We start from the raw sequence: 11,688 nt of genomic DNA, 5'->3' as shown, positions 1-11,688 counted from the left end.
GAAGCCTCAGGTCCCAGCTCGCCGCACAGCCCGGCTCCGCTTCACAGTGCCCCACTGCCACCGGCCGGGGCGAAACCGGGCGAGCTGGCGAGACCCGGCTCCGGGACCGAATCGCACCGACACTTGACGGCGCTCCCCGCCCCTCCCTGCCGCCGTCTCCGCCCCCGTTCGGTCGGATTCCGGCGCCCGCCGCCTCCGCCGCCGATCTCGGAGACTTGTCCCTCGCCGCCCACCGTAGCCCCGGCGCTCGGCCGGTCGCCGTTTCCAAGATGGCCGCGGCGCGCACGGCTCCTGCGGTAGGGTAGAGGCGGAGGTGGAGCCAAGTCACTCCCGCACTTCGGGGCTTCGGTGCCCCGCGCCAGGCTGCAGCTTACTGTTTGCCGCGGCCATGCGGAGCTCCGTGCACGGATGAGAGAAGCTGCTGCCGTGCTGGTCCCTCCTCCCGCCTTTGCCGTCACGCCTGCCCCCGCCATGGAGGAGCCGCCGCCGCCGCCACCACCGCCGCCGCCGCCGGAACCCGAGAGCGAGTCAGAACCCGAGTGCTGCTTGGCGGCGAGGTGAGTGTGGCGGCCGCAGTCGGTCGCTCGCAGAAAGCGGGGCGGGTCCTGGCCAGAACTCGGTCGGGCCCGAGGGCCTCTGCTTCCCGCCAGGTGGGGAGGGAAGCACCCAGGCTCTGCAGGCTGGGTTGGGAGGGGCGCGGTGCATCTCTGGGTCCCAGGGGACCGCGGCCGAGTCTGTCCGGCGACTCCTCCCGGAGTTGCGGCTCCGCAGGGTTCTGCTCGAGCGTGTTGCTAGCTCCCCTTCCCTTGCAGGCTCTCCCAGCTCACCCTCAACGCTGCGGGGGCTGGGAGCAGAGTGCAGCTGCCTCCCCTGCCGCTAGCTTCGGAAGAGTGGCCTCACTGAAATGCCTCTCATCATTGCTGAACGAAAGCGGTCCCTCCCCTCTGCCCTCATTCGAGTAAATGAGACATTCGGAAATCGAGTGCGTACTGGCTATTTCCCCGCGTTCTCCTCCTTCTCTCCTTTTGCCCGCTCCAGAGAGTGCCTGTCATCTCTTCGGTGAGAAACTGCACTTAGACTATGCAGACAGACACGTTGCTTTCCTCTTCTGAGGGCCCCTTACTGTGCTTTAGTGCTAGTATTGTGCAGATTGTTGCTCACACGTGCACATAAAGTAAGGATTCATTTGTCTGAAACTTTGCTGCTGCAGGAAGCTCTAAGATGGAACTTCGGTAACCAAGGCGTTTGTTGCTTTTTCTTCCATAGAGACTCTATTAACTTACCTTTATGTCTTTTTTTTTTTTTTGGGGGGGAGAACAAACTCACCATAACTGAGAATTTCCCTCTTTTTACGTGCCTGTGTTTGTATATTCAAATGTCCTCTTACTCCCTGTCCTTTGCATCCGAGAGTAAACTTGCAAACTGCTGCCCCCTGTCCCCAGTAATGAAAATACCTCGGCAGCTCCTCTTGGCATTTTATGGTCTTAAGAGCTCTATAGTTCTAGGAATAAGGCAGTAAAGTGTCCTCTTTTTCTTGCTTAAAGAAAATTCACATCTATAGCTGTAGTTAGAACTGAACACAGGACCCATATTCTTGCTTGTCATCACTCAGTTGGCCCAAGCAAATTTGTTTTATTTTTATAAGCTGTGAAGAAATTAGTTGCCTCTCTTAATTCTGAGATAGTTCTGGGTACTTTTAAGGAACAACTCTGAATAATGGTACAGGGTGTAATGAGAATTCCTTTGGTTCCTTTTGAATACATCTAGTAGTTTTAGAAATTTTGTCAGAAAGTTTATTATGAATTTGTTAACGGATTCAGTTTTTGAGCAATTTTGATACCTTTTTCTTTAAAATTAATAGTGAACACTTAATGGTTAAAATAGGCCATTGTCTTTACTTCTATTAACCCATTTAATCCTTTCAACAACCCTATGAGGTAGGTCCTATTATACTGTCTTTTTTTTTTACAGATGAGGAAACTGAGGCACACGGGTTAAGTATCTTGTTCAAGGTTTCACAGCTGGTAATGAAGAAAGGTCTGGCTGCCAAACCCATGTCTTTAACCGCCATGAAGAATTCATTATCCAAATGGGCAGATCAGAAATTAGAATTCTGTATAACCTACTCCAGAAAGAAATGGAAGGGCAGAGAAATGAAAATGTGCTGCAAAATTGACTGCTTCTTCAGTGTTAAAAAGAAACCTTGATTTTTCAGTCAGGCTTCTGTCTTTGTTATAATAAAAATAGGTCAGGATAATGGGTTTCATCCAACTGTAAGTGAACAGCAGTGTACGGAACAAGAAGACCTTAGAAATATTTTTCTTAGCAACATTGCAGTTAATTTTACAATAGCAAATCTGTAAAACAGATTACTTGACAAAGCTGTTGTTTTCTCTTTTTTATGTCCTCATTGTCACCAGCTGCTCTTCAATACACAGAACTGACCTCTGACAGAATTACTGTAGATCTTTGGTAAAAGATGTTGCAGGGGCTATCTAGTTTGTTCATTTTTTTTTTTTAAACCGTTTTAAAGGAGCTCAGTGTATGTGTTCAAAATGTGTGAAATGCCACCTTTTTTTTTCTCACAATTTTCTTTTGTATTTTATTTCAGTAGTTTTTGGGGTACAGGTGTTTTTTGGTTACATGGATAAGTTCTTTAGTGGTGATTTCTAAGATTTTGGTGCACCTGTCACCCAAGCAGCGTACACTGTACCAAATATGTAGTCTTTATTCCCTCACCCCCCTCTGAGCTTTCCCCCAGTCTTCAAAGTCCATTATGTCATTCTTATGCTTTGCATCCTCGTAGCTTAGCTCCCACTTATAAGTGAATATGATGTTTGATTTTCCATTCCTGAGTGACTTCACTTAGAATAATGGCCTCCAGCTCCATCCAAGTTGCTACAGTTGCCATTTTTTCGTTCTGTTTTATGGCTGAGTAGTATTCCATGGTGTATATATGCCACATTTTCTTTATCCACTCATTGGTTGATGGGCATTTAGGTTGGTTCCATGTTTTTGCAGTTGTGAATTGCAAATTGCTGCTTTAAACATGTGTGTACGTGTGTCTTTTTCATATGATTACTTGATTTCCTTTGGGTAGATACTCAGTAGTGGGATTGCTGGATCAGATGGTAGTTCTACTTTTAGTTTTTAGGTTTTTTTTCGTTTTTTTGAGACAGTGTCTTGCTGTGTTGCCCAGGCTGGAGTGCAATTGCGTGATCTTGGTTCACTGCAACCTCCACCTCCTGGGTTTGAGCAATCCTCCTTCCTCAGCCTCCTGGGTAGCTGGGATTACAGGTGCCTGCCACCACGCCCAGCTCATTTTTGTATTTTTAGTAGAGTTGAGGTTTCACCATGTTGGTCAGGCTGGTCTTGAACTCCTGACCTCGTGATCTGCCCGTCTCAGCCTCCCAGAGTTCTGGGATTACAGGCGTGAGCCACTGTGCCTGGCCAGTTTTTTAAGGAATCTCCATATTGTTTTCCACAGTGGTTGTACTAGTTTACCTTCCCACCAGCAGTGTAAAACAGTTCCCTTCTCACCATATCCATGCTATTGTCTGTTTTTTTTATTATTTTTAAATTATAGCCATTCTTGCAGGAGTAAGGTGGTATCTCATTGTGGTTTTAGTTTGCATTTCCCTGATAATTAGTGATGTTGAGCCTTTTTTCTTACGTTTGTGGAAAATGTGCGAAATGCCACCTTTTAATACATTGGAGACCAATAATGTGGTAATTTATGCTACCAGGTTAACTGGTTTTGCCACAGAGTAGAATAAAACTCTGTTTGCCTTCTTTGTCACGTACTTTATGTCTGTGTGTCATTGATTAGGAAGGTTGTATTAATGCACAGGCCTTTTGTAGAACTCAGGTCTGTACATGTTGGCCTTCAAAGCTGCCCGGCAAGTGCTCCATCGTGGCAGATGCAGCCAGCCCGGCACATCTGCTGCGTGTGTGCTTTCCTCCTGGCCCAAGAGAATTATGCAATGACCCAACAACACAAAACAGGTGGAGAGGTGAGAGCCCTCTATTCTAGTTTTATTGCTTGTTGTCAGTTGTGGATACTTTTGTCCTTAGTTTTGATAAAGAATTCATGATAAGGATAGCAGTTGTTATTGTTAGTGATTAAACTTTGAAATAAACATTGCTTATCATTTCTTTTTCAAGCTTCCGGGGCAGTTTTAGGAGGATCCTGAGGTGACTAGGAGAGCTGTTAAAACTAACTTGGAACAATTTACCTTGTGACTTCTTGGATCCGTACACTAAAAACACAGAATCTATTGGATATTAAGGCTGATATAATGGTCTTGTTTACTATAACCTTCCATTTAAAATGTTTATATTAAAAATAGCCTCATTGTTCTCATTGACTTTATGAGTACATGCTGCATAAATATAACAATTAACTTTTTTTAAAAAATGACTTTATTATTTACTTTAAATATTTATCGTAAATTCATTTGAAAAACTGGGTTTCACTACTAACAAACTAGTTGATGTCGTCACTCCTAGGCAATTTGATCTGTCTCAGCTTGAATGTCCACGTTGAGCCTGTGTGTTTCAGTCTTGACCTTCTACGTCACCTGTTCTCCCTGGAGAAGTCAGCTTCCTGTGGCGCTCCACACTGGCGGTGCAGCATCAGTGATGGTTGTGACTTTAGACCACTGTAATAGTAGATACCATTGGCAGGGATGGCTCTAGGCAGAGAGGAGTCATCAAACAGCAGTGATGGCAGAAACTTCATGTTTTCAACTGGGGACTTGTCTCTCAAGAGGACTTTGTGGTTCCCTTTAATTTTCTGTCATTGTTAGAGGCCACTCTGTTTCCTTCACGTGTGCTCTCATGGTGTCCTGCAAATCTTGTTCTGAGCTCTACTGAAATATGGGGATATAAAGGTCTTGCCTGCTCACTGGATACATTTGTTGTAATAACTTCCTGTTATTTAATAATTCCTCATTCCTCGTGACTGTGATTTTACTCATAGCATTCTATTGTCTCAGCCTTGTCATTTGACCAGGTGATATGTATGCTGTTTAAAGACTCTTTAACGTTGCCTAGTAGTAGGCTATTGGAAATAGTTTCTTTAAAGAGAAAATGGAAAACATGTGAGAGAAGGAGATTAGCTGAAGACTCCGTAGGTCTTTATATAAGCTGGCACTCCCTTGGCACGATAATCAAGGCCCAGACACTGTGCTTCGCTTCTCAGGCACAGATACTCAGCTTTGTCTGTACACCTGGTTAGTCAGTGTATTCTCTTGCCTGTAGAAAGCCAAAGTATAATTAAGAGATTGATTAGTAAGCATGGTATTAGCAAGGGAAATGAGTTGAATGATCCCAGTGACTCGTGTTAGCAGACCAGTGAGGTGGACTTGCATCCCTATCAGGTGCACCCCTGCTTCTGAATGAGAGGCAGTGTGATCCAGACTTACTCTTAGGTTTTCATTTTCTAGGCATCGCACAGACTGCTTTTTTCCCTCTTGTCACAAACTTTCCTCGATTGTTTGGTTTATAGTGTGTTTGTTTTTGGTCTTCAGTCTTTAGAGATTATAACAAACCTTGCTTTTCCTGCTTTAATTTGGGGGTATATTTTATCCTTCTCCCTTTAAGACTTTTTTTTTTTTTTAACCTCAGTGGTATGGTATATTTTTACTAATGGTGAGTCTCAGAGGATCACCTTATTGTCTCCCTTCCCCCCTGCCCCCATATTCTCCCCATAATCTCTGCCCCACCGCCTCCCGCCAAGAAGCCTCTAGCATAGTTTCTCAGAATGGTGTGGCAAAGATGTCAGTCGGTGGTGCTTTCATAAAATTCTTTTCGAATATTGTGTTCAAAAAGGATCATGATGGTGTGTGGCTTTTCTGGATTTAAATCATAAAATTCAATTTAAAGAATTAGAACCATATCAGAATTCTGTCCAGTTATTAAAAACTGTGTTTTTAAATAATGTTTAGTGACATGTGAAAGTGCTCATGATACAACTCCTTTTGGGGTGGTACCTGAGTATCTATTTTTAAGAAAATTCTCAAGTATTTCTGGTGTATACATACTCACCACTGTATTGAGCAAAAACAAGCAGACTATAAAACAGTATTTGCAGAAGATGGAAGCCAACATTTGAGGTGGATGTTCATTTCATACACATATTTGTCCACCAGCTATGTCTGCCCTACCTCCCTGTCTTCCTTCTACCTTATTTGGGGGAATTCCTCTCTTGCCTTAAACCTCATGGTACATATTGGAGCTGCTCTCTTCTTCCAGATGCCAGGCCATAGGCATGACATTTGACCCAGTCCAAGCCAATTAGGATTCTTTCCTGGGATTTTTCAAATTGGAGCTGGGAGAGAGAAACGCCGATTTTGCTAAAATACATGCTGAGAAGTCATGAGCCTAGAGCTAGCTTCCTGAAGCTCCTACAGAGGACCTAGTCTCAGACAGTGATGTTAACCCCCAGAGAAAAGCAGAGAGGCTGAAAGAGGTCTATGGCCACTTGCCTTTAAAAAAAAAAATAAATAAATATAAAGAAAGAGATGGCAGTCTCTGTATGTTACCCAGGCTGGATTCGAACTTCTGGGCTCAAAAGAATTCTTTTGCCTCAGCCTCCCAAGTAGGTGGAACTACAGGTGTGCACCACCACAGTCTCAGCCAGTGCCCTTTTATGCTAGATTTGTCCCTATTTTTCTCTTAATTTGATGTGAGCTAATCTCTATTTGTGCTTAAACTATTAATTTGAGTTAAGCTTTTTAAAATCCTAATACTCAGTGTGATCCCATTTTTAAAAGTCTATGTGCATAGAAAAAAGATATAAAGAATACATACTACTTTTTCCTAAAACTTTTTATGATGAACATGTTACATGTTTTATTTTAAAATAAGCTAATCAGAGAGCCTAAATTCTTAACTAGGCCATTTATAATCTTAAATTTCCTTACGTTGAATTGTTACTAAAAACTGAAATTGATGAGAGTCCATATGTCATATAAAGGGAATATTGTTGCCAAATTTTAAATGATTTTATTTATTTTTGGTATCTGTGAACTGTCTGAGCTGGCTGTAGTAGCAAGCTGCTTTTAAAAAATTATTTACTTCATCTTGGGTAAGAGATTATGTAGATTAGAAACAACTCCAACAGTAACAAAACAAACACAGGACTTACGTTAGGGTGGTCTTTTACATTAATAGAAATACTTAAAATCTAGAACTGTGTTCTCGACATGTATATTGTGTTAACATGCTTTCCCCATTTTAAGGGGTGTACTTGAAATGTCTGTATTTTAAAAGATACATCATTCCACTGGCAGTGAGTATGGTAGGTGCATTTTTAGACCCTCCAGATCTCACACTGTGTAATCGAGTGCCTTTGCCTTTAAATATTTATTCGCTAACAGGCAACAGGACGTTTTGTTTTTGAATTACAAGAACATTCGTGTTTTGCAATTTTCAGACTTACCTCAGCAGTATTGGTTTCATGGGTCATATGGATGCCACGTGTTTATAAATTAGCAGGGAAAGCTATTAAGAATATATTAGGCAGTATATCAAAAGCATTTCACACATGGATTTCATTTCAGATGAAATAAGCCTTCTGTGGAGAAAAGTAGATATTGAGCTTTAAAGCTGATAAGATTTGATGTTTTCGGTGGAAGCTTTGTGTGTGAGCAGGCTATTTGAAGATACTGCTGAAATGTGGAACTTTCTGAATAGGGCTTATTACAGGACAGCTAGTTTAGAGTTGTCAAAGTAATAGAAATTGTCAACCTTTTTAGTCTTTCAGTGGAGAACTTTTGGAAGATAGTACATTTATTTAAAATCCTAAAGGCTTTTTATGTGGGAACATAAAAATGTAGATATAGCTTGGTTTTCTCACAAAATTTTTGGAGTTAGTTTGTTGTATGTGTAAGTATTTAGTTCTTACTCAGATAAGGATTTAAACATTTGCTAATACAAGTTCTTACAGACGGTAGGACTCTTAGTGTTCATTTCATCCAACTTCCTAGCTGTTGCTTACAGAATTACAAGAGTTGAGCTCTTGTAAGATCATCTGGGCTGGGCGTCTCGTTTTAGAGATGAGAAAAATGGCCTAGAGGGGCTGCAGCTTTCCCAGGTCGCAGCTTAGGTTCCAGATCTGCAGGTCCTTCTTCCCTTACCCTTGCATTGCCATGTGCTCCCCTGGTCAAGGTCCGAAGCCAAGGTGTTCTCCAGCCATCCGCCATACATAGCCCAGCTTCAGCTCAAGCCTATGTGCACAGTTACTTGGCAACCATGGAATGCTGTATTTTCTGGATTAATTGGACTTGACAGGATCAAACGAGATGAAAGATTTGTTTTCAGAAAAAAATGCAAATAGAAAATATGAAATCCTCTTAAAATTCATCATCCACATTTTTTTTCCCTATGAAACTTTTCTTTCTTGCTCACAGAATAAAGAGCCAATGCTCAGACATTTTAAGATGTGTTATTTTCAGGGATCTGTCTGTAGATCAAGAAGACAGTAAGATTCTAACTTCTGGTCTGTAGTAGTGGTTTTGAAATTGTGGTTATGGTTGTGACCTACAGTAAGAAATACATTTTATGACAGTGTGTGTGTGCCTTGTAACCAAAAGAAGACAATTTTGAAACAATATTTGACCCTGCAATATATGATACACTCAAATAGTTCTTATACTGTTCTATTAAAGATTGTTCATCATACCCTACTAAATTGATTTTATTACCCACAAATGGGTTGTGACCCTCAGTTTTAAAAGCATAGCTCTATCCAAAATAAAGAGGATGCTGTTGTACTTTGTACCTTTTCCCTTGAGACTGAGTCAGGAGAACAAGTACAGTGTTTGTCTACTAAATGATCAAATAGAATTTTGGAGAAGCTTGGAGATACTTACTTCTTGAAGACAGCATTGTTACCCGAAGGCAAGAGTAAGAATGTGTCTATGCTTGTCTCTTAATGTTGTTTTCTTGGCTGCTTATCCTTAAACTACAAGAATTGGAAAGATCAGTTTAAAATCTAGGATTAATTTTAGAGTAAAATTGGGATTGGCGTTGTGTGAGTACTTTAGGTAATTTGTTGATCTTTCTCTGAAATACTAACCTGTGTTTAAAATTTTTCACATAGAGCATTCCTTAAGAAAAAAAAGAAACTAATTTTCCCCTGATATATATATGTATATATGTACACATATACACATATATGTGTGTATGTATTATATATGTATATGTTGTATATGTATATATAACATATGTTGTGTACACATATATACACATATAATATCCAATATACATATAAAATATGTGTATATCATATACACATATGTGTATATCACATGTATATTACATTATATACATATGTGTATGTATTTTATCTATAGTATATATGTACACATATGCACACATATGTGTATATTATAAGATATAGATGTATACATATATATAGTATGTGTGTATATTATATATACATATATGTGTACACATATATAAGAAATAATCCAAATAATCCAAATACTGAAAAATGTACAAAAATATTTTTATCAAGTTATTAATTATAGGTGGAATCATGTATGTCTCAAACTATGTGTTATAAATGTTATCAAGTAATTCAAACAATATATTTCACATCTATATATTCTGTATATGCATGATGTATATGTCATATGTAATCTGTGTTAGGGTACAGCAGTTTCACTTCAGGTCTTAAGCATTGCTTACTTTAGGGTCCATGTTGGCATTTCCCCCGCTTCCCCCAGAATAGATGAGGTCCTTCTGTTACGTGTCTCAGAGCCCCTGCAGTTTGCCACCATTTGTAATTATATATTTGTGCACATATTTGTTTATTATGTTTGCCTTCAGTAAAATCCATGAGGTCTGGGGCATCGTCTGTTGTTTTGCTTACTTTTATAGCCTAATTGCTGGCTCATTGCCTAACAGTTAGCAGGTTCTTTGCCGACACTTGTATGAAGGAGGCAGAGCATAGGTTTTGGTAGTAGATAGGCTTTGAATGTTACTTTTTGATAGCTAGCAGTAGGATTGTGGGGAAGTAATTTAGCCTCTCTGTCTGTTTCCTCATTTGAAAGGCAAAAATAATAACATCTTCCTAGGTTGTTATTAAGAGTAAATAATTCCTCTTCTGTAGTCAGTGCTCAGTATTAGCTGTTATTATTACATTTCTATTTTCTTCCTCTTTTTGGGCTTAAGGTGAAAGAGGCAAGTCTTATAGTGATTTTCTTAAAAAGCCACCAAATATACATTGAGGCTAGATACTTTTAAAAATAGCTGCAATAATCTCCATTCAAGAAACATGTCCCCCCCAACCCCCCCCACCCCCGTGTCTGCAGAAGCCATAGAAATAAGAATAAAGTTCTCTTTTTTGGACCTAGCTTTTCCAGATTCTCTCTTTTACTTTAGTTGTGGTTTATTTGGTATATTATTCCTACAGGTGTTTGGAATTCTGACTGGCCTTTGGATCATCATAAATCATGCTACTAACTTAAGAACTGTAACGCTACAGATTGTGATTGTTTAGGTTAATAGGCACAGCTGTCTTTTTCTGTGGAAATTCTTTTTCGTTCATTTAATTTGTGTCTTTATAACTTGGATTAATTTTCTTTTCATTTTTTAAATGTTAAGAGGAATAGTTTTCAGATTGATCTAGCCACTGCCTAAGAAAAACGAATGAAATCTTTTCACTTAGTAAAACTAGGTTGATCTAGTTACTGCCTGAGAAAAGTGAATGAAATCTTCTCACTTAATAAAACCAACTTAATCAGTTAGAAATTTTCCTGATTATAAAGGTAACATATCTATTATGGAAAACTATGAAACATATAAAGAAGAAAATAACCAATTCTAATTCTGCCATCTAAAAATAGTTACCATTAATATTTTGGCATATTTCTTTTCTGTGTATTTTTTTTTACAGTTTATTTTTACAAGCTACCATATACCATGAGCATTTTCCTATGACAAATGATGGCAAACTGTATTTCTCTTGATGTTTATCCCATAATTTAATAGTTTGAATTTGATAACGTGATATAACGTATGGTTTGTGATATATATGATTCCACTTTACAATTAGTGACTTGATAGAAATATTTTTGTGAATTTTTCAGTATTTTGGATTGTTTCTTTAGGATAGCTTCCTAGGTCATAAGATATTTAGAGTTTTAAGATTTTTGAGAGGTGTTGCCATATTTCTTTCTAGAAAGGTATTAAGTTATTTTATTCTTACCAATGTGAAAGACAAAATGCACTGGATAACTTTAGTTACAAAAGCATATTCTCCTAAATTGTAATGAGGTATAGATAGCTTAAGAAGAAAGGACTCCTTATATATTCGGAAAATAAAACATTAGTAACAGCAACAATATTCTCAACAGAATCCACAGTCATCCTTGATTAGTTCATTCAGTCCTATGTAATTCTTTTTCCACTTGATCTTTAGTTAGCTGTCTCATGAATGTATCTTCTTCTTGATTAGAGTTCTAGAAATCTTGACTCAGTCCACTGGTATCTTCTCAAAGTTGTTTAAACTACATCAAAAGACTGTACTGCAAGGTACCTGGCAAAGTCCTTTTCCGTGGGTCCCAAGACAGCTCTTCTTTGTTGAAGACAGACACTCTGGTCTGTAGCTGATTGTAAGTGCTGTCAGGGAATCAGCAAGGTAAAATAAAAACCTATCTGTAGATGACAAAATAACTT

The 11,688-nt window shown here is 39.6% G+C and overlaps 1 protein-coding gene across 4 annotated transcripts in view; it reads left to right on the top strand.

Annotated features, from left to right (window-relative positions):
• Window positions 1-203: 203 nt before the first annotated feature.
• MAP3K4 (mitogen-activated protein kinase kinase kinase 4) overlaps window positions 204-11,688 on the top strand; it is a 129,468-nt gene continuing 117,983 nt past the window's right edge. For 3 of the 4 annotated variants that reach the window (XM_010373155.2, XM_030929027.1, XM_010373154.2), the window contains exon 1: window positions 204-557. In XM_010373155.2, the coding sequence (XP_010371457.1) occupies window positions 409-557 (149 nt within the window). In that variant the 5' untranslated portion in view covers window positions 204-408. The remainder of the gene's footprint in view (window positions 558-11,688) is intronic. The other variant, XM_010373156.2, reaches the window with a different exon arrangement.

Source organism: Rhinopithecus roxellana, chromosome 4 (assembly GCF_007565055.1).
Source record: "Rhinopithecus roxellana isolate Shanxi Qingling chromosome 4, ASM756505v1, whole genome shotgun sequence".
Classification (NCBI taxonomy): domain Eukaryota; kingdom Metazoa; phylum Chordata; class Mammalia; order Primates; family Cercopithecidae; genus Rhinopithecus; species Rhinopithecus roxellana.
The sequence above is the reverse complement of the archived record's forward strand: the minus strand, read 5'-3'. Positions and strand labels throughout refer to the sequence as shown.